Source organism: Barbus barbus, assembly GCF_936440315.1.
Source record: "Barbus barbus genome assembly, chromosome: 3".
NCBI lineage: Eukaryota > Metazoa > Chordata > Actinopteri > Cypriniformes > Cyprinidae > Barbus > Barbus barbus.
Genome location: NC_136731.1, coordinates 26919564 through 26944123, shown reverse-complemented (window position 1 = coordinate 26944123; position 24560 = coordinate 26919564). Strand labels below are relative to the sequence as shown.

Genomic DNA, 24560 nt, shown 5'->3' with positions numbered 1-24560 from the left:
TTTTATGTATAAGGATATCAAAGATTGTTTTACGATTGTTCCTAAGTCCGTTGTATAATTTTTTTGCATTTTATTAAATTGTATTGCGAAAATGCGGATACACTCTGGACTCGTTTACCTGCTTGGCTGCCTGGCGTTGTGGATCCCAACTGTCGGCATGTTCTCTAACGCTAATGCTGATGAGGGGAGAGATAAACCTGCGCTATGGCACAGGTGGACTATCCCGAGTGCTATGACTATCCTGGAGCCAGATGGCGGAGGTGGTATCCTGATGACTCGGGCGTTTGAGAAGTACCTCGTTTTTCGGACGCCTTTCGATTTGAGAGATGAACCAAGAGGTCTGCGATGCCTGTGGTCCTGGGGAAATGGAAAGTTATCTCCCTACGCAGTGTCCATCTGTAATGATGGCCGGCTCAGCGAGGAAAAACTGGTGTTTTTTTTTTTTGCTCTTATTGTCGGGCAATATTCATCCGAATCCAGGCCCAGAGAGGGTGCAGCTTCAAACTCCAGATGAATTCAAGTCAAGCAACGGATTACGTTTTTTTCATCTTAATGTACGCAGTCTGGTAAATAAAATGGACTTAATAAGAATATTAGCCGATTCAACAAATTCCGATATTATTGTTCTCTCTGAGACATGGTTAAATAAATCAGTGCCGAATTCCATGGTACTTATTGAGGGATTTCATCTTTTTAGATCGGACCTTATAAAAAAAGGTGGTGGAGTTGCAGTTTATATTAAGTTTAAACTAAACTGCACTTGTATTATTTCCATCAGCAAACCAAAATGCTTTGAACTTCTTGGAATTAGATTACTTTTTCAAAATGGACCTGATATCGTCGTTGTGGGATGTTATCGCTCCACCATCGGCATCGAGTGAAGCTATCACTTCATTAATGGACTCTCTTAACGAGTGGACGAAATCAGAATTGTTTTACTTGGGGATTTAAATTGGGACTGGTCATCACATATGTCTGATCCATTCAGGGGTATTTGTGACTCTCTTTGTTTGGAGCAACTTATAAATTTGCCTACCTGGTTAAATCAGAAAGATCCAGCTAAATCTACTCTACTTGATGTAATTTTAACAAATGCTCCTCATATATTTACTGCAGTTGGAGTGTTTTGTAACGATGTCAGTGATCACTGTGCAATAGTATGTTTGAGAGATTGCAGGATTCCAAAGGGTAAATCACGTTTTATTTTGAAACGACAATTTAAATATTTTAATGAACAAGCTTTTTTGCTTGTTCATTAAAATATTTATAACAATATTTATAATAGTGATTCGCGCTTTGTTTTACAAATACCTGATGCTGATTTAGCATGGGAGTATTTTAGACTTATCACATAAAGCTAAACTTTTTTAGCTTTATGTGATAAACATGCACCTTATAAAAGATTTAGAATAAGTAATAGAGATAATCCATGGTTTAATGGTTCAATACCTTCAAATAATCAATTGGACTGGGTTAATTACAGAACAATAAGAAATAATTGTACTAAATTGGTAAAAAAAAAACTCAAAACGTGATTATTATTTAATCATGTTAAATGAAAATTTGAATGATCCAACAAAGTTTTGGAAGCTAACCAAATTAGTTTCTGGTTCAAAAACTTTTACCAGTCTGCCTGATTATTTGAAATTAAATAAGTGCGTAATTAGAGGAAAATAAAATATTGTGAATGCTTTTAATAGTCATTTTATCTCTGCTGGTCTAAGGATTTTAAAAATTTAAAAGAACAAATTATAAAAACATCTAACATAGGTGCTATGGAAACCACATCATGTTGTTCCACTCAGTCTTTTGCCTTACTCCAATTTCAGATATACAAGTTTATAAAGCATTATTCAATTTGGATTGTAAAAAATCAGCAGGGTTTGATAAAACAGAACCTTATTTTTTTTAAATTGCTGCAGCACTGGTAACAGAGCCCATCTCTTTTATTTTTAATTTAAGTTTAACCTCAAATGCTATTGCTCGTGCATGGAAATCGGCTATAGTTCGCCCCTTGTTAAAAGGTGACGACCTATCTGAATTAGATAATTATCACCCGATTTCAAGTAAAAAAGTATGGCAAAAGTATTTGAATCCTTTATAAATGAACAAGTAAAACAATTTTTAACTGAAAATGAAATTAAATAAATTTCAGTCAGGCTTCAGATCAGGTCACAGTACTATAACAGCAGCCATATTGGTCATAAATTATATTATAAATTGCTTGGATAGTAAACAGTATTGTGCAGCTTTATTTGCAGATCTTACCAAAGCATTTGACTCTGTAGATCATACAGATTTGTTGCAAATACTCAGGTGTGTGGGTTTTAGTGAGATGGCTTTAAGTTGGTTCTATAATTATTTATTAGACAGGACTCAGTGTGTTTTAGTTGAAAATTATAGTTCTTCAGAGTTAAAAATTATAAAAGGTGTCCCACAGGGATCCATTTTAGCACCTATTTTATTTTCAATATATATTAATGATTTGGGATGTGGGATAACCCAGCTAAAATTCATTTCTACGCTGATGACACTGTTATTTATACAGTAGCACGTTCCTTGGACCAAGCTATATATATTTTGTAAGAATCTTTTAGGACATTGCAACTTTCATTGTCAAATTTAAAATTGGTATTAAATTCTAATAAAACGAAATATATACTTTTTTACCAGACATGGCACTAAATCGGATCACTCTATTTTAAGTTTAGAGGGGGAGAGTATAGAAAGAGTTAGTTGTTACAAATATTTGGGTATATGTCTGGATGAAAAGCTGAGTTTTCTGGTACATATTGCAAATCTATTAAAAAAGCTTAAGACAAAATTAGGTTTGTTGTATCGTTTAAAGAAATGTTTTCCCTTTGAAGCAAGGAAGAGAATTATACAAGGTTGTTTTGTTTCAGTGCTGGATTATGGTGATGCGATTTATATGCATGCAAGTTCTTCTATTTTAAAAAAATTGGATTATGTATACCATGCTGCATTACGATTTGTGACTTGTGCTTCTTCTCACACTCATCATTGTACCTTGTATGAATTAGTGGGTTGGTCCTCATTGTTTCAGAGGAGAAAAATACATATGTTGTTGTTTACAGCTAAGGCCTTGTTAGGTAAATTACCCTCTTATATATGTAGTCTTCTATCTTATTATAGTTGTCATTATAGTACAAGATCGACTGATAGATTCGACTGATAGCATTTGCGACCAAAAATATTAATTTGCGAGTGAAGCCACTGGCGACTATGTATAATTTGCATGAAAGGACTTTTTTCCCGATTGTTTTGCGCTCACATCTTTTGTTATGTTCACGTATTAAACTTACATAAGACGATGCGCATCAACGTTTTACTGGAAAAGAGTTTCAAACAGTCCTCGTCTCTGCCGCACACAGTCTGCTGAACGAGTGCAAGAGAACTGAAAGGGCCTGTTTACACCTGGTCACTTCATGCATTTTCTCTGATCGGATATCTATATGATTTGTTAAAACGTTTCCCCATTTACACTTGGCCACATAAATGTGTCTTCGCAAAACGGATATAAATCCGTTCTTCAATTCCCGCTTCATATGCAAATATAACGGAGTTCACGTCAATGAAAGCAATGGATAATTTTATTAATTATCAGCTAATTTCAATATCAGAGACCGCAACAAGAGAGCGCGCGGCATCAGCACTGGAAAGATAGACTAGTCTCGCTACTTTTAATGAAGAAGATTGTGTGTTGAGCGTCTGCGACTTACTTTCAGGTTCATTCAGTTTGCGCGTCGCTTGCTGAAGAAATACTCCGCTACTCATCCGCGGTGATGCTTGTTGCATTATGGCTTCTTCTTATCGAGATCTTAGTCTATATGCTGTGTTCTGTTAATGCATGGACTTCATGTTATTTGAAGCGCACTTGCCATCCAGTAATCGCAAAAATCTTTGTGCTGTCTTACTTTTTAATAAACAAAGTATCAGCTTTAAAATGCTACGAAATTCAAATGATGCGGTTTGGGTGCTCTTTAATGCGGACCACAAGCGCACACTTTCGGTAATATAAACACCAGTACCCCGCGTCCACACGGTCCGTGTATGCGTCCGGATCGCGCGAGCGGAGAGTATGGCACTTGATGCTCAGGCGCGATCTCTTTAGCACCTCAGTTAAAGCTGCAAGTGAACCCATTATATATTTCGATTTACTACTATAGTATGAAATGAACATGATCAAAAGGTAGGCAATAAGAAAGCCTATAGTACAACTTACTGAAATGTTTTATGTAAAAGCTCATTCAGTGTTTCAAACTGAGGAAATGTATAAAGCTTGTAAACATTGCATTGTAATACATTTACCTCAGAATAACCACTCAGTGTCCATAAACTCATCAGTCAGCTAGAAAAATAACTATAAAGAGGAGCGTTTTGCTATATTTATGCGCTGTTGCATATTAATATTTTTACTTATTCTGTTGTACATGATTCAGCTCCTCCTATAAAATTGCATTTTACTAATGAAGAAAAACAGACTGAATGTGTGAAAGACGTGACAACATTTATAGGATGCACTGCACTCAGTTGCCAAGTGATGCTTATGGTCCATGATATTGGTACAGATTCTGTGTAACGAACAATTCTTTGTGACTGTATATTTCAAGTTGTAAAAGACATTTAATTCACACTTTAAGTGAACCTTAGTCCCCCGGTCGACCTGATCTACAAGATGGATTAAAATGCTGATAAAGCCTAGAAAAGATAAGACATAAACACATGACAAAATGATTGAAATGTTAAAATAGGGGGGGAAAATAAAATGATAATAATAAAATAAACCACTTTTATTCTGTGGCACCTAAAAAAATAATTTGGCGCCTAAGTTTTTCTTTTATAGGAGCCAATGGCTCCTTACTCGATTTTTTTGTCTGGAGCCCTGTTTCTGGGCCTTGAACGTGGTAGTTTTGTTGCTGTCTATGCAGGGTCAGAAAGCTCTCGGATTTCATCAAAAATATCTTAATTTGTGTTCCGAAGATGAACGAAAGTCTTACGGGTTTGGAACAACATGAGGGTAAACAACATGAGTAATTATTGATAGAATTTTAATTTTTGGGTGAACTATCCCTTTAATGCAAATCAGTTTGATGAAAACTATGCTGAAACTAGAAATCATTCAGTCATTCAGTGTGTTCTGCTTAATATAATCAGTAATTAAATTCACATAATTTTTTCTGTTAACAGCAATGAACTGTCAGTCATATTTGAATATGCAATATTGAAATAAACTTGCTTCATTTAGTAAATATTACTCTTTTGTTTTTATAGTGTAAAAATGGAGTGTCTGATTAACTGATTGTGTTGCTTTGCAGTATTTCACTTTCAGTCAGGGCATGGAAAACTTGCGTTGCATTTGATTAGGAACGCCATTTGATTAGGTTCTGTCAAATTCAGTTAGTATGTGAAGTAGGGCTGCACGATTAATCGAAAAAAAAAATCATACATATTCATACATTCATACATACTTGATTCATACATAAATGCGATCTCATTTCTAAATGATGGCGATTCACTTCGGTGTATTTCCCTGCATTCAGATCATGCTGCATTCACGCGTTATTGGTCACACTCACACAATAACAAAACACCATTAATTCACCAATCAATCATAAATCTCTATTACTTTTCTCCTCTCCCTCATTGGCCACGTTCCGCTGTCACTCACGTGACGTGTAACAAGGCGGCAGACCTAAACGGAGTCAATACATGGATATCTTGTGACGTCACACATTAAAGACGGCGCCATCTTTAGGACCGCCCAGGGACCGGAAGTAAACAGCAAATATGCCTTCTATCTGCTGTGCCGTGGGCTGTGATAACAGCAAGTCAAAAAAAACGGGACATACGTTTTATAATATTCCTAAAAACACTGACAGGAGACATAAATGGTTAGCTGCCATTAAAAGGGATCAGTGGACTCCCACAGAACACTCCAGACTGTGCAATGAACACTTTATTTCGGGTAAGTTAGCTAGCTAGCTATGTTAGCAACCCTACGATAAAATAAGATGTAAAGTTACAGGGAGGCTACACCAGGCACGTAACTGAAGTGTTCGTTCACGTTGCGTCTGCTGTAACCGTCTGCTATGATCAGTGAACTGACTACTACCGTAAGTAATAAAAAAACAACTAGTTTTCTAAAACTTTTTTTTGCGCGTCGCGAACGGAGCTTTTCACTTACCCGGTGTAGCCTTCCTGTTAGTGTCAGACACTGTTCATTAATGTATCACTATATCTCAATCTACCCCTGTAGGTCAGAAGAGCGAGAATCCATTAAACCCCGACTATGTGCCAAGTTTGTTTGCTTATCTCACACCTGAGCAACGCAAAAGAAAAATAAATAGTTACAGCAAATTTGAGCAAGTGCAAGCTGTCAAAAGAAAGAGAAGGACGCATGATGTTGGACCGGTGGCATCCTGTGACAACAGCAGCCATATGCAGATTGATGACTGTGGGTACACCTCAGCTCAGGAGGGTAACGTTAGAGGTCAGATAGCTGATCACAGCTACTGTAATTCTGCAGTCTATGCTGAGAGCAGTGTACCATGCTCCAATGAAGCCTGCCATGAAACTGTGAGGAGACTGACAGAGGAGTGTACTGCACTGAGGTCAGAGGTTTATCAGCTCAGGGAAAAGGTTAGCAAGTTATCCTTCAGCCAGGAAACCTTCAAGGACAATGATGACATGGTGCAGGACTTAACTGGCCTTCCATCCTTTGCCAAGCTGATGGTTGTCTTCACTTTTGTGTCAGAGTTCCTTAAGGTGGGACCTGGATTGAATCCCTTTCAAAGCTTTTTAATGACTCTAATGAGAATGAGACTGAATTTACCACTGCACTTCTTTTCATATATATTTCATGTGTCAAAGCCTACTGCAGGCCGAATTTTTAACAGTACGTTAAATGTCTTGCATGATAGGATGTCTGGATTCATAATGTGGCCCAGTAAGGAACAGATTCAAATTAGTTTACCCATGTGTTTCAAAAATAGTAGTTACAGAAATTGTACATCCATAATAGACTGCTTTGAAATTTTCATCGAGAGACCTAAAAACTTGAGAGCCCGAGCACAAACATACTCACAATATAAGCACCACAATACTGCCAAGTACTTGATATCAATAACTCCACAGGGAGTCATATCGTTTGTGTCTCGTGGCTGGGGAGGGCGAGCAAGTGACAGGCACATTACAGAGAACTGTGGCTACCTGGAAAATCTGTTACCTGGTGATTTGGTCCTAGCAGATCGAGGGTTCACAGTAGGAGATGCTGTGGGATTGTACAGTGCTCATCTCAAAATACCTGCCTTTACTAGAGGGAAAAAGCAACTGCATCCAAGTGAACTTGAGTATTCAAGGGGGCTAGCAGCTGTTCGAATTCATGTTGAACGAGTGATTGGTCTTGTGAGGAATAAGTACACAATTTTACAAAGCACAATACCCATTTCTCTCTGCCTGACTGCAACTCCAGGAGAGCTTACATCTCTTGACAAGATGGTCAGAGTGTGCTGTGCTCTGTGCAACATTTGCCAATCTGTTGTGCCCTCACAATAGCATGGGTGTCAGTAACATTGTTTTCCTTAGTGTCACAATGCTAAACAATTGTGTATAAATGTAATATATATTTGGATCTTTGTATTTTATACAAGTCTGTTACTTAGTTACTTAAGAGTTTCATGTAAAATTGTTTTGTGTTTGTCTTGTTTACTTGTTTCTAAAACAAGTAGACTATCACAAATGTGTATATATTGATATTGGCTGAAATTACTTTTGAAATAAATTGTTATTCATTCAGTTACAACACTTTAGTGATGTTTATTGTACATGGTCACATTGCAGTAACAATACATGTGCAATTTATACATTTTCCATCACATTCTATTAGGCAGTGTTGTAATGTAACAAAATACAAATACTCATATATATATATATATATATATATATATATACACATACACACACACACATACACAAACATAAATATATACATATATACACATTACATATATATTATACATACACACACACACTTCTAATATTTAAGACTGGTAATACTAAACTTGTTTTCTGCACTCCACACATTTCCATGTCTTAGGCACCCTGGTCAGCTTAAGGCAGGTCTTGTGAAAGTGCTTTCGCCTACAATTTGCAGATGTGCAAATGACGACATCTGTGCCTGCAGGTTGACCACAGTAGCATCCCACTTCAGGCTGTTTTGTGGCTGTGATGTATATGGGAGTAAGGCGTGGTGCTGTATACCATTTCCCCAGCAGCTCAGGGAGCACTCCAGTCTTGATGAAATTCACCACTTTGCCATAAGCATCATGGAAGAAGACAGGATCATATAGAATTCGCTGGGTGAAAACTTCCTGTGGTGTCCACACCATGAAGTCACAGTAACACACCTCTGCAATGTGCATTTGTGCCTGCACTTGATACATGTACTTGTGGAAATGTCTCAGTGCCATGACCCCATCCTCTCCTATGCCAAGACAGAATGAGGAATCCTTGCAGCTTTCAGTGAGGGAGCAGTTCCTGGTTTTGAAGGGGCATTTTATCTCTAAAACGCCATCTCCATGGCAAGTGCAGGCTACCACACCATCAGGTGATGCTCCAATCCAGGGGAGTTCTGGGTTGATGATGAACCCTGATGCCCTCACCTGGAAGTCTTCATGGTGGTCTTGCATCATAGCAACATAGCTTTCCCTTCCTCTGTCCTCATTTTGTTGACCCCATCTAACAAAGATTGGAATGTAAGCATGCAGGTTAATACAGTATGGTGCAAAATGTAAGAGCTTGTAGAATACGATGTGAGAACTTGCAGAACAAAAAAATCTGTACTTGTAACTTGAAAATTTGCACTTGTAGAAATGTTTACACACCTGTCACAGGAAAAAAAATATTGACAAATGTGTAGATTGATATGTACATAAACATGACAGCTGCAAACATGTAATGCAAAAGCCGAGGCGCACAGATTTGCCACTTTGTGATGCAAGCTCTCTTGACAGTGTTTTTTTTTTCTTTGTGTGAATTCAAATTCAGATCACGTGTGTGAATATTTTTTACAAGTGCAAATTTTAACATACAAGTTCAGATTTTTGTTCTGCAAGTTCTCACATTGTATTCTACAAGCTCTCACATTCAAATGTGAACATGTCTATCATTTACCAGGTGTTGCATTATGACAATTAAAAAAAAAAAAAAAGCATTGATTTACTGGCTTATAAACAGCGGCTTCACAAACTTGCAAGCACTATTGTACACAAGCTGTAAGCCTTAGAACAAACTAGACCAATTAATCTTGCTTTATGCATGGTTGTCTTGCACAGTAGGTCTAAGAATAGCTCTCCTATGAAACTGTTCTGTTATCTATGTACCTTGTTGCCTCAGTGGAGAACCGAGAAGCACGGGGATAGCAAATTCTTTTGATCAAGGACGCAGGTGTGCCTGCTCTGGCTGCCTCACTGAAAACTGACGCTGTGACTCTTCCTGCCCTCTGATCAAACCATACTCTAGATTTACTTTGCTCCCTGGTCTCCTCCTCAACTATCAAACACTGGGCAAAAAGTTAGTGACACATGACTATTTAGAGATTAACTACCACTGAAGTGTATAGATTGACTAAAACTGATTACATTCAAGAAAATCATCCATAGGAATACTTTCAAAATGGAAAGGCTTATCATTTATTTCACCTGAACTGATACACTGAAATATTAAGAGTTGTACCAAAACAGCCTGATCATTATGGATATTACACTCCAATACAAATGAAGTAGGTCAAACTAAAAGGAGAATGTTTATAATGTTTACCTGTTGCTTCGTTAGATGTAGATCATCAAAGACCTTGGTACTCTCAATCAGCAGCAAGGAAAAGTCCATCTCCAGCCAGGTGCTTGAGTACAATGTGGAAAGAGGAGCTGGCAAGTCCAGTTGCATCACCTTTGGGATGTACCTGTGATAGAGAAACAGAAACAAGACATTTTAAGTGACAATATATAGTGTCCAGACTATTTAAAGTGACAAAAGATCAAATGTACAGTTAAATATTCTAGTCCTGTAGTAATTACTCATTATAATTAGCCCATGTTTTTGTTTTCCCCTGTCATAACTGAGATGAGTTGTAAAGTATTATGTGCAAGCCACAAAAGAGCTTTTCAGTCTCTCTGTGGAGCAGAGCATCTTACCTGTGGGAGTGGCCCTCAATGACAGAGAGGATGGCACTCTTCTTTGGTTTGGACTCCTGCAATTCACTATTATGAAGCGCCTCAAAGAATGCTTGGCAGTCTTTATCTGATGGTCTGATATCAGGACAACCAGGACCTTGATCTTCACGGCTTGAACATGGCTCTTGTTTATGAGAGAAACTGATGTTGCAGATCTCTTCATATGGGACCCCTCTGACAGAGTTCATACTTGTCTGAGCCCAAGCACAAGGCTTCTCGGTGCAAGCCTGCCCGTTTTTAATATCAGCAGCAGCCAACACCGAGTACAGAAGAGCTGCTGCATGAGAGCAGACCTCTCCTAGGCCTGCCTTACAGGTGCAATGAGCCATAAGCACTGTCCCGTCCTCTTGGACTGTGATCCAGGGATGTGTTGGGGTCACAGAAAGGTTTTGTGAATGCTTAACCTTAAGTATGAAACACAAATTGAGAATTAAAAAATTTGCAATATAGCCAGATTAACAATGAAGTTCAACATATAACATTATCTAAGACTCATAGCTATTTTCTACATTATGTTTTCGATTGGCAATTGTTAATTATTATCCTAGCATTGACCTAGCTTTGCCACCTAGCTAGCACCACGTAGCAAGTTAGTAGAGTAGCTAGTAGGGGTGTAACAATATATTGTGTATCGTGAGTTTAGTATTCTGATATGTATCGAATCGTGAAATTAGGGTATTGTTACACCACTAGCTAGTTAAGTTAAGTAAACAAATATCTTACCTTTCCTGTAAATAAGAAAAGTTTCTTCATCTCCAGATGATAAACTCGAGGATCATTCACCCATCCTGATTTAAAATACATGTACGCTTCAGTGCTCTTGTATGCCTTGAGGGACTCCCCGCTGTATGGAGAAGGATTGTGGACGAGGTAGATGTAAATGTCGCCAAAAGACATGTTTGGCAAGTTAACAACAGATTTCAGCGGGGTCAGAAGTTGATTCGGAAGTAAATACGGATCAAAACCCAAAATATCAATTTTCTTGTAATAGCGTTGCTTTTCTTTATCAGAGAGATGAGCGATTTTAACGTTAGCACAGCCCGTTTCTGCCATTTCCCCTGGAATCATAGACGTTCGTGGCGCGGGCGCTACGGTCCTAAAGATGGCGGCCACAACAAAAAGGTGACGTCATTGATACCCGTGAATAGGCGCGTTCGCAGAATGATCACCGTATGACATCAAAATACCACGAGAGCTGTAAGAAAGCAGTCAGTCGGATCCTATGCATTCAAATCGCTCTTGCGGTACTTTGATGTCATACGGTGATCATTCTGCGCAGCGCTGCTTCAACGGGGCGTCAGCATCAACGCTTGACGGAGGGCGTGTCTGAAGCTTGGTGCTGACGAGTGCATGTAGCAAAGTCATATTAAAGAGCCGATCGGAACGCCATAGTGGAGAAACAGTTGCGACACGCTTTGATCTCGCCGCCGCGCGGTCACGTGGTTCATGGAGCTCTCAATAGTTCCAAACAGCTCCGCGCTGTCCATAGGTTTGAATGGGATTAATTGGGTCAGACAACAACGAAGTAACAACGTTTGTCTGTGGAGTTTAATGGAAATAATATTAATGGGGTTTTCTTGTTTAACTATGGAGGAGTAAAAGCATAGTACAATGCAACACACAGGACAAGACGGTTACATTTCTTTGTATGCAAAGTATAAATAGTGTAAACTGCTTAATAAAGATTGGAGACTTGAGGCATGACTTTGTGTGTTTTTGTGTTACACTTATTCCTGTGGATGTGCAGACTAATGATGAAAAAAATTATGCTTATTTAAAGAGTATAAGAAATCTAATTAGTATGTAAAATGTGTTATTGTATTAATATACATTTCTTCATCTATGGTCATATATTATTCACATTCACATAATAAAAATCAAACCCACCTCAAATCACTTCAAACCCCCCTGTGACCTGCCTGCAGTCCTGCCCTCGCTTTACCAAGGATGCACTGAGAACACTTACTCACATACTGTCGTTGTCCCTGTCACCACTCCGGGTTCCCTAGTGTCAGAGGTGCGAGTCCAGTTTCTTTCCTCTCTTTTTACCTTGTCTTCTGTTTCCCTTTTTTTCTTCTTCTTTCCACAGCACAAACACAGTTTTTACTGTCAGTAGTCTGAAAGAACCCAGTGAAATATCTCATCCCCCCAGAGAGAGCGGGAAAATCTCAGAGCTGCTACTTGCGGTGCCTAGGGTATGATGGCAGCTTAGCAGGATAGAGGCTTCTAATGCTTAAAATTCTGCACCGAATCTTCCCTGTGCAATCAACAGTCAGAGAAGACGACTTTACCTTGGGCACTTTATAGAGCATCCATTACTCATCTACTCAGCAGGATATTAACTGAAGCCAGACTGCGCAAGCAACTCTAGGGTACAGCAGCCATGTCTTATTACTCTATTACGGGTCAAACCCGCCGCTCCAAGCGCGCCGTGTCCATCCCTGGACTTCCTGATCATATTTGATGCTCATCATGCATTTAATATATTCTGTCTTGCTGTAATAAGTCACTGTGGATGATGCTATTGTCAGAAGCATTCTGGATAAGTTTACACTGGTCATTATAGCAGCGTTTTCTCTTCACCTTCTAGGTACAAATAGGAAGTTAATGACCAGAAGTGAGCCACCAAGCACCAAATGCACTACAATTGGGTTTGGTGCATAAATAAAACTCCCCATTTGGCCAGTAACTGAATAAGACATTGCAATATAATGCAGGGTTTGTATCATCTGATCCTCACTGATTTAAGTGAGTGATTGAAATCAAACTGTCTACCAAAGAAAACATTGTTATATATAAATTTTTAACCTTTAACCCAAAAAAGATGAATGTTTTCAATCACTCAACACATTTTCTCATTTGCATGAGAAATGTGCTTATGCATATCCAAACGTTGCGTCACACACCCTATTGGTCGAAATGTTCACTGACTCTTGCACCATGGCTCTGATTAAAGATCTTTTGTGACTCCCTGGAACATATTATTAAAGTTTGTTAGCAAGTTATCTTCCTTTGAATACAGCCCACGCTGTGAATCTGCAGTGTCTTTTATAACACTTTGCAGATTGCAATATAGATATAAAGAAGCTTTATCTTGATGTCCTCAGTATCTTATTCGGATCATAACATGCCGGAATATGCTAGAGGAACTCAAATGGTGAAGGTTAATACTGAGCAGGGCTGTTGTAATCAAGCCTGGTTATGTTCAGTCAGCTGGTTCTAATTATTCTTTTAATTGGGTGTATTTCGCTAAGGTACATTTTCTCTTTTGTAACTGTGCCAGGCATGCAGTTTACTTTAATTTAATTGAATTGTAAAAAAAAAAGAATCAGCTATGTTTTCACCTTAAAATATTCAATGTGAAAGTCTCAATAACAATAAACAATTCAGGAAGCAAAACATTTTTGCCATTATATAGTAAATACTGTTACTGTTATATCAAACAGCTTTCCTGGGATTGAAAGTAGCAAATGGAAACGACCACATTCAAGGCCCAGAAAGGTAGAGAGGACATCATTAAAATAGTCCACGTGACATCAGTGGTTCAGCCTCAATTTTTATGTGCAAAGAAAACATAAATAATGACTTTATTCAACAATTTCTTCAGACTTTGATACACATTCACAACAGTACCATGATGCATGTGTGTGCATTCATTTTTGTGTGAACTGTCCCTTTAAGGTTGCAGAAGAGCGAACACACTGGAGATAGCGAAATAATAATAGTAGGCAGCTAATCAAACCCTGTAATGCTGAATGAAAAGCAACCGCAGTGCGGTCCAGCATTCGGCAGCTGCAAATGACCAGTGATTACAGAAAACGTGTTGAGCTCAATGTTTTATGCGTTGTGAATCATCCAAACACTCCATGGCCATTGGTTACACTGCGTAATGGGCACATTCATTACTCGGGAACGCCTCACAAGAGCCTCCATCACTTTTCAGGGCTGTCCTAGCCCATCTCATTCTATAAAAGAATCATTAGAGGCCAGTAAAACTGAATTAAGCTCCTATCAGTCACTGCGTATGAGGACGCCTCTGCACTCGGATGCTTCATTGAAGCCATTACATTCCCGAGACCCACGGAGTGCCACTCCGCTTACAGACACTGAAGTTGAAGGTTATTTAGTTATGGATATTTGGCATTGATCCAGAAGGCTTCTGTGAGCTTCAAACGTGGGAGGCTCACGGCAGCATCTGATGAGAGGTTACCCAACTGGTATTCATGCTGTGTTTCTACAGCAACATGGTGCTGTTATGTGGCAACACAGTGGCTGGGTTTTAAAGGTGCACACTGCCCAAGGTCCAAAATTAACTTTTTGTCAAACTTGCCAATAGTGAGTGAATGGAAATTCATTAATACGAATATTATGTGACAGTTATGGATATTTTGCATTATTTTTGCAGAAAAATATATATAATATAAATATATAATTTAGCACCTTTTTCCTTGCTTGAAAGAAAGAAAGAAAGAAAGAAAAACTTGATGCCATTTGCATGAGATAGTTTCTATTTTTCAGTCAAACTGCAGCGTGATTTCGTTCCTCATTTTTATTTTGGTGGCTTAATGTAAATTATTAAACAACTCTGAAGTTTGGGATCAGGAAGATTTACAGTAAATTCAGTGAAATAACTGTTTTAAATATAACCATTTTAATATATTTGAAAACGTAATTATTTTGATAGTAAAACTGAATTTTCAGCATCATTACTCCAGTCTTCAGTGTCATGATCTTTCAGAAATGATTCTAACATGATGATTTGCTGCTCAAGAAACATTATCAATGTTGAGAACAGTTGAGCTGCTTTTATTGTTTTGTTTTTTAAATATTTTCTTTTCATAATTTTTGATGAATAGAAAGTTCAAAAGAACAGCACCTACAGTATTTAAAATACAGATCATGTGTAACATTATTAATGTCTTTACGGTCACTTTTGGTCAGTTTCATGCATCCTTGCTGAATAAAAGTATTCATTTCTTAAAAAAAAATACTTCGTTTCTGACCCCTAAATTTCAAACAGTAATTTACATGGCAGTATTATTTGTTCATGTGTTTTTTGTTTGCCATATATTTAATTAAGATTGGTTTCTTTGTTCAGTGTTCTCCTTCCATGCCAGGTAAGTCAGTGGTTTACATTCATCCAGCAGATGGACTTGGCACTGTCCTCTTCCCTCTGTAATATAACACTCAGCTACAGCAGTACAGAACGCAATGCAGGTTTAGCCTGGGAACACCAAATACATCAACATGAGCCCTAAAGCCTGAGAAACCAAGGACATAACAAACAGAGCAAGGCAAACATGTGGGAATATATACACAAGGCCTAATGACTTAATGAGAATAATTAATGACACACACCTGGAAACAATCAGTGAGGGAAGGCTGAACAAACACATGATGTGAACAAAGAAACCAACCTTCGAAATAAACATTGCACAGAACAAAAAAGCCACCAAAACAAGTTCCCATACCAATCTTTCTGGGTTTTTAATAGTCCAGTGAGGTGGACAGACTTAAATTCCTTTGTAATGATGTGACAGACAGACATTGGGTTTCATGTCGTGTTTAGTGGCACAATGTGTAATTTGTGCCACTGCGTAAAAGCATATTTACCTTGTCTCATGGGGGATATTTGTGTTTCAGATGTTTATCATACTGATTGAGCATCTTAAAACATGTTATTTGTTCACTGTTGTTTTCGTAATATGCTGTTAAATCGCATAGACATGTCTGTAAACATCCTGTGTGATAAATACCTCAAGATTTAATGGAACAGTTGTAGTACTTTTAAGTGTTGGGAATGGAAATGGACGTGGTTTGTTTGTTATTCTGCAGATAACCTGATTCCGTAAGCTGTAGGACCGAAAGTTGGTTTTGAAGAATTGTGTGAGAAAGCCGGAGCGTCTTAGAGATTGAGTCCAAGCTGGCCTCAGTGTTGTCGAGGATTGAGAGTGTGTGAGTGGGCTTATGATTGTGGGCCTTGAGATCCTGCTATATGACAATGGAAGGTTTTCTGCATTATTAATGTCTGAATGTTCAAACGCTGATGATTTTGAGTTGTTTATGTGGAGGGAGATGGTTGTTTTGATTATCACGGCAGCCTCGCACATTTGAGCGATTGTTGTTGTGAGTGATTACCCTCCATTTTATTACCCTCTTCTGTCGGTTCCTTTATGAGTTTGTTGATGTCTCGAGAGCAAGAGGGTTGTGGCGACGTACGTTTAAATCCTACTTTCAGTGGCCAGTTGGAAATAATAATATAAACAGTAAAGTTAGTTAAACCGCATTAGCAAAAGCTAGGCCTGCACTTGAAGTTCATATTAGCAAAAGTAAACTTCTTGCTTGTCATTGTGCCAAGTGGCTTTTCAGTCAGTAGTGAAATATTGAAATTGTTGTTAAGCTATAGTTAAAAATAAAGCTATACTTTATTTTTAGATCCATGAACTTGTGAAAGATAATGTTGAACTGCAGCCTGTTTTATTCTTTATTAGTCTTTCACTCATAGCAAAGAACAATTTCTCGTAGACAGTGCAATGGAGAGCATATGTGTGTGCAAGTCTCCTGGTTCTCCGATTTTTCTTTTGGGGAAAAAAAACTAGTAATCTCATGGTTTTCTCTTCTGGAGGTTCAAAAGACATCACAACAATTTCTCAAAATGTGCTTAGATTTGCAACATCTTCAGTCAAAAGTTTGAAAGTTCAGTGTGAATTCAGTTTTCATCAAATTGCTGGAAGCATTGTTTCTCAGATTCTTCCAAGACCAAATTATCTGGATTTATTCATTTTATTACTATGCTTAAGCTATATGTAAACAATTGTTTTTTTACATAAAGCAGGGGAAGTACCTTTTATGCACTATTGAGACACTATTAAGAACTCCAACTCCAACTCATTACCCAAATAAGAGAATTTTGTCATCAGTTAGTCTAAACTTGTATGTCTTTAATTCATGTTCAAAACACAAATAAAAGTTTTAATAGAACCTGAAAGATTTCTGTCCCTCCACTGAAAATTCATTCCACCAAAACTTTGACACTTCGACAAGTTCATAAATACTTCATAAAAGAAATCCATATGAATCTAAGAGATTTGTTCTTGCATGTCATGCAAGCACATCTGAGCTTCTCTTTGCCATATTTGATGCACTATATGTACGTGTGTTAATCAGTTTTTATATGTGAATAAAAGCTTAAATTAAATCTCCTCAATGTGCTCATGTAAAGCATGTTTTTATTTGTGTCTTTTCAGAAGACTTGGAGTAAACCACTTTATTCATATATCAGTTTTGTCTTCATGAACTTTTTAAAGTGTCAGTTTTGGTGGAATGGACTTACAGTGGAGGAACAGAACTCTTCATTAAAAATATCTTCATATGTGTATAAACAAAAGTCTCAATGGGTTTGGAACAACATGAGTGTGCAGGTATAAACGAGCAATTATTTAACAGTGACTTTCTGCACAGCTACCTACTGTTGTCTTTTTTAAGCAGTTGCTAGTTGAGGAGCTTTTTGTCACATATTTTAGTGTTTATATGAATCAGAGTAGATGAATTTGGTTCCTCTTGTGACCGAGATGCTTGACGTCCCAGAGTGAGTATTGAGGGTGAATCTCAGTGTTTCTCTCTGTCCATCTGTGTTGGACTCTTGAGTGTTAGTCTCCACAGTGATGTGTAGACAGGGTTGATTGCTCCCTGTCTGGCCTGTCAAACAGTGTCAGGCAGAGGAATGATCATCCTGTGCCATCCGGCCAGGAAAAGACTTTAACTTTCACTCTACATGCAGAGCAATGCTTACTGTGCTGATGTGTAGATTAAAAGTTTCTACCGTTAAAGATAAGGCTTTAATTGGTATTCTTAAAGAGCATCATCCTTTCATTTACCGTTTCAGGAGCAAGAATGGTTCATTTAACAAAGATCTCGCATCAAGATGGAACTGAACCTCAGATACTGTTGTCCAACCATTATTCTATTAGAAATCATTAAAACTACATTTTCTAATAATTAAAAAAATATATTTAATTGCTGATGAAATTCTTAAGGAAATATGATGCTTGACAATGCAAGTTGTTTTAAATGTTTTTTTAGCACATTTCTGTATGGTTGCCAGGGTGTTAATCTTTAGTGGTTTTTAGCAAACTGCTATGTGGATTCTAGGGTCTTCTGGGTGGTTGGCGGGGTCTTTCTATGTGGTCTTTCTATGTTAAATGACACTGTTTCAACTAAAGACTGAATAATGTGTTTAATGTGTTTTAGCCATTTTGGGAGCCTTAAAATGCAATCTTTTGAAAACAAGTCTCAAAGTTTTTGAAAATGACACTATTATCATCTAGGCGACATGTAAACTATATAAACACAAATTTGTGAAAACGGTGATGTATATGTGTGTTACGTGTTCAGTCTATAGGTATGCGTTTTTCCACAAAGTGGCACTGTCACTTTTTTTCAGTGACTACTGGCCTGACATGCATAATACACCATTTTTAGTCATTTTTGCAGATATGTGTGGACTGTTTTGACAACATTGTCATCTGTATGCAAACCTTTTCAGAAATGCAAAGGAAAAACGTTTCTATTTTTAGTATAATCGTTGTTGTGTAAATGTTCCCTAAAGTGTTGTCAGCGATTTTAATAGTTGTTAGCAGTGTTGGGTAAGTATCTCAAATAAAAGTAATCCACTACAAATGACTAATTACTTCTTTAAAATTGCAAATTTACTGCATTTAAAAAGTAATCGGATTACTTATAACTTTACTTTCAAGTTTACTTTTTACACTCACAATATCAACAAAACACCGTGTTTTTGTAAAATAAAGAAAACAAACATGGTGCATTTTCTGCCGTCTCGGACTCCGTGAACTTCTTTCTGAAACGCGCCACAAAAATGAACAAAAACTCGGCGGATACAGCGAATGCACAGACATGAGAAATATTCTAAAGAAAGCTTGAAGTGTTTATTTTTAAATGAAGTCTTAGCTTGCATTTAAAGGACATACTGGAGTGTAAAACATAATTTTAAAATGCATTTTACTTCATATTTTTTTTAACGCTGCACTTGTAACTTAAGTAATGTAATTTTATTGACCTAAATAACTGTAATCACATTACTGTGTAATAAGTTACTGAGTAACGCATTATACCCAACTCTTGTTGTTAGGGTCTGGCTGGTTGCTAAAGTGTTGCTAGATGGTCACTATTTTTAGTGGGTTTTTGCAAGTTGCTGTATGGTCGCTAGGGTGTTTTTGGTGGTTGATAGACTGTTGCTAAACTGATTTGAGTCATTTTAGCACATTGCTGTATGGTTGCATGTTGTTTTGAGAAATAGTAATAATGACACTTTCCCTAGCAAACACCACTTTTTAAAATCGTTTAATCCTTTTTTGAGTTGAAATCTTATATTCCTATAATTTGCAAAGTTTGATGCCTTGTGCGACAGTATGCGGTTGGCTGTTAACTAACTTCACGTGTGCTTCTTCCTGTGTTGATGTATCATATCTTGTCAAGCGCTGTGCTCTCAGGTTCAAAGCCCTGGCTAGGGCTTTGATTCATAGTCAGCTCATCAAATGGATGGTAATGAGCTAGTTTTGCCCACTCTGATTGTCAGTGTGTGGGCTTTACTCCCCCAGACAGACTGACAGATAAAAAGCAGGCTAGTGCTCCCAGAAGCCCTTTTAAAGGTAATTGAGTTAAGAGTCAGAAGGCAGGGCCGTATTTCCCATGCAGTGCAGAAGTAACCAGCATTGGGAGGCTGTTAGCTTCTTATCTGACGTTACAAATGATTGCAGAGGTCCTTGATTTGACAAGGAATGCAAAGTGATCCTGGTTTTCGTGGCCGGAGGGATATTTGAGGTAGTTGTAGTCCTGTAACAATAATGAAATGTCAAAAGGCAATACCATTACCAGCTAAATTTCATATTTTATATTTACTGAATGTTTGTTTTTGGCCTATTTTTAGATTTTAAAATGGTTTTGTTATCATCTAGCACTAACCTGAAGGGCTAGAGTTAGATTACAGTGCAAGGATATAACTCCTTAAGAGCAATATTTCTTGAGTTCTTCATCTCAAATTGAATAGTTATCCATATTTCATAACACATTGTACAATTGCGATGCATAAGTTAATTTAGGTATTACAACATTAATGTACTTTATGAAATATGGATAACTATTGACTTTACCTTGACAAAATCTATTGGTTAGTTTTTAGTGTTATTATTTTGTTTATTTTAGACAAAATGGCAAACTTTTGCCAATTTTTTTAAAATAGTGGCCAGTTATTTGTTACTGGTCATAAAATGAAAATAATTATTGGGTAGAATGTTTGTCATAATTATTGATCTGTTCACACACTGTTCAGTAATTTACAGGAGTGACAACCAAGAAATAAAATCCAATCCAATTTCCATTTTAAATTTCTATTTTTCTTACTTCCATTTTTTTTTTTTTTTTAATTATTATTCCATTTTGATTTCATTAAATTTTAATAACCAAAAGCATCTCTGATTAGGTCTAATTATTATTATTTTTTATAAAAACCATTATTTTATTTATTTATACTTTTTTTCAGAAATACTGTGTTGTGTATTTACATTTTTGTGCTAAATAAATTCTGGTAAATATTTTTTCTGATAAATATTCCTTAAAATTATGTTTTAATAATATGTTTTTATTAGTAGTGATACTATTATTACATTAAGTAATGTATTTCTGTCACAGTTTCTTCAAGTTAAACCAAACTTTTATTTTGATGGGTTGCTGTGAAGACCTTTATGTTTCTTTTTATATATGATATGACGATAGTTATTTTCAAATAAAATGGTAAAATGCTCATGAAGTGACTCTCAGAACAACTCTGGAGATTATGTTCATGTGTTCATGTACTCATTTATTGAGGCAGCAGTGGCTGAAAACACCACACGCTTCAGTATGTGCGACTGCACGTCTACGCCATTCATTCACAACAGAGACATGCAGAACATGCAGGAATCATATTTAAATAGTATTTTCGTGGCTTCATATTCACAGATACTTGTCCATATTGTGTTTTGATTTAAGTGCACTGACCTACTTTTGATTTATCCATACAAAATATGGCAAAATCTGTGACGTTCCGCGTTATACAGTAAATTCCATTTCTATGACTGAATTCTGCTCTTTCCGCATCGCAGAATTCATAGGGCCCTAGTTCTGTTTTGTACACACACGATAACATTACACCATGCAACTATCGCTTCTGAAACTTTAGTGTGTTAGTGGCCTAAAAGCAATGAGCGTTTTTCTGTTCAAAAATATTAGCAACATAATAGACAGCAGCAACTCTATAAGGCTGTATTGTAAATAATATTTAAAATACTATTAAACAATTAAGATCGACTTAGTAAGTTAGCTAAATTTCACATTCTTAATTACTAGTTAGAAATAATCAAGATAAAATCATGCGTAGGTCTAAAGAAATAATTAGAAATAAAATTGCTGTTTAGTTTGTTTTTTTTTTTTTTTTTTTTTCTTGGATTTTCTGTGGATTTTTGCGGCATCGCACTTTCAGGTTTGCATTCCTGTTAGGAAAAGTTAGAAAAGCAGCAGTAGCTAATGAAAAAGCAGGGGCAGGTTTCATCAACGTAGCCCATCAGGCCTGGAGGATGCCTGTTACATCCACGTTTAGCCAAGCTGTCTGCTGTCGGAACATTTCATCTTTGATAATAATCCCAACAAATTGAATATCTTCCTTGGTCTCTGTTTATGCATTCCTGAAGTTGCAGTGGTACGATCCACTGGAGAGGCAGAATGCTGATGAGCCCCACACTGCCACTCCAGCTTCATGCACAGACAAATGGAAAGTGAAGGCTCCATTGAGCACACCTGGCAAAATAGGAAAGGTGGAGTAGACGGGAAAGACGCCCGCACTCTACCTGTCTAACAGGCATCTGCCTGAGCCGCCCAGGGACCCGCAGCAGATGGGAAGGGTCTTTCTCGAGATGTAGCATGCTTAAAGAGGCTTGCCTGAAACTACATCAAAATCCTGCCTTTATCTGATTTACCATTATTATACTCATTAATAATGTTCATTTTGAATTTGATGGAGGGTTGTTTGTGAATGGTGTATCGTTATGACATTGATAAGCAGAAGAGGATGTTTTCATTTCCTTACCGGGAGGTGAAGAGCTGATTTGGTTCAGTTGTACTTGTTTCTTTTCCTTCCCTTTCCTATTTTTTGTCTGCTTGATTTGATCCAAATGAATGAGAATTTGTAGAGGATTCGTTGGTATTCACAAGGACAGCCGTTCCCACAGCATATCAAACAGAACGCGACGTACAATGATTGTGAATTCTTCTCCGGGTGTTTCGCTGGGAATACCTACAGCACTTATGCTAACACAATCAAGGTCCTTTTTGGCCTTTTTCATCAAGATGGACAATGTTAGTTGCAAACATAAGATAGCCCATCACGATGAGTGTGTACTTTTTTCAGTGACAGATTTTCCTTGTGTACACTGCTGATACTCCCCTCATGGGTCGAAAAGGACATTGACCCATGTCCACTCACATGCTCGCTGAAAAAATGTGAGTGCAAATTGTATGTTTACACCATAAACGTTTTGATCCTGAGGCATAATTGCGAAAAGCATTGATTTAAAGAGATCAAATTCTAGAAGTGGATAGCTTTTTATTTGTCCCCTAAAGTCCACTTAGGTTAGAGAAGGATTCATAGGCTGTAATTTAGTTATCCTTTCTCAGGCCCTTAGAAGTAAACGGGATGTTTTCACTACTGTCATGTACCTTTAAATGTGGAATAGCAGCTTAGTTTAAAATTCTTACTTAGTATTTTTGAGTTGATTGATTGCATAATTTACTGTGTAAATATATATATTTCTTGTATATTTTCATATATTTAAATGTAAATGATGAATACTCACAAACCTAGTCTTTAGAGAGAGCCCGTATAGTATTCATAATTTGCAAAATGCTGAATAGATTTTGATATGCAAATATGGGGAGTTACATTTGTGTTGAATAGCATATATATGTAGAGGAGGTTCTCTTTTGATGTCTGTATATATTACCATTAAAAAGTGTGGGGTCAGTATGATATTTTTTGCAAAGACATTAATACTTTTATACAACAAGGATACACTAAATTGATCAAAAGTGACAGCAAACACATTTATCATGTTACAAAAGATTTCTGTTTCAAATAAATGCTGTTCTTTTGAACTTTCTATTCATCAAAGAATCCTGAAAAAAGTATTTAATTTACACAAAAATATTAAGCAGCACAACTGTTTTCAACCTTTTTAATAATAAGAAATGCTTCTTGAGCAGCAAATCAGCATATGTGACCCTGGAGCACAAAAGCAGTCTTAAGTCGCTAGGGTATATTTGTAGCAATAGCCAAAAATACATTGTTTGGGTCAAAATTATTGATTTTTCTTTTATGCCCAAATTCTTTAGGATGTTAAGTAAAGATCATTATATTTCACAATATCACTGTTTTGTTTAGTTTATTACTAACTCTTTAATTGTCTTGTAAAAAAGTTAAAGCAATGTTTAAATGTTTCAGAAATACGTGACCGGTTTTTAAATAAAGGAAAAGTAGCAGAATAGTGTTGTAGAGTCATGAAAGGCCACTAATGCTACAACGTCGTTACAAACTTGTGAAATTTAACGAGTCAGAATTGTGATGTTATTTGAACTTTTTTGCAGTGCAATTTCCATCATTTGTTTGGTTGCAGTGTGCAGGAAGCTTTGAAAATTGTAAATATTAGAGTATGTCTGCATAGAACATCAAGCTCTTCGCTTTCAAAAGAGCAAGGAAAATCCTGCTTTCTGACAAATGTCCCTCTTAGAGCCTGAAGTAGACTGATCAAAAATTAAAAATGCATTTCCCCTCTCATCTTCACAGCATCAAATAAGAATAAGACACACAATGAGTGAGAGGCGAATGTGAAGCTGTCAGAGAAGAGCTTCTAGCTAAGTAGGTGAAACGCGTCCGATGAAAAATGGATTGATACTAACGGTTGAAAACTTTTTTAACAAGGTGCTCCTCACTCTGGTGAGGACGATTAAACATGGGTGCGCGGTTTCCTTGCCACTCTTATTGCTTTTTTATATTTACAGCCAACCATAAGGCTACTAACATTTTACAGGTTTTATGTCGGTGCTAGAGGAATGAAATAAGAGGCGTGTCAAGTCTGGCATGTCCTTCGATGTTTTCAGCGAATGAAAGGATAGAACAACACAAGCAGGGGATTGTTTTTGAACTCTTGAAGGCAGTCCATGCGTGTGTCGCATGTGAGAATCCAAGCTCCTTATGTCTTT

The 24560-nt window shown here is 37.1% G+C and overlaps 2 protein-coding genes across 3 annotated transcripts in view; both read left to right on the top strand.

The window, feature by feature from the left end:
• LOC306853892 (protein sidekick-1-like) overlaps nt 1–24560 on the top strand; it is a 367593-nt gene that overhangs the window by 127211 nt on the left and 215822 nt on the right. The gene's annotated exons all lie outside the window — the stretch shown is intronic.
• LOC306857657 (uncharacterized protein) lies at nt 5784–7820 on the top strand. Its single transcript, XM_079397693.1, has 2 exons — nt 5784–5986; nt 6278–7820. The coding sequence occupies exons 1-2, from the start codon at nt 5809–5811 to the stop codon at nt 7573–7575; spliced, it is 1476 nt and encodes a 491-aa protein (XP_079253819.1). The 5' UTR covers nt 5784–5808; the 3' UTR covers nt 7576–7820.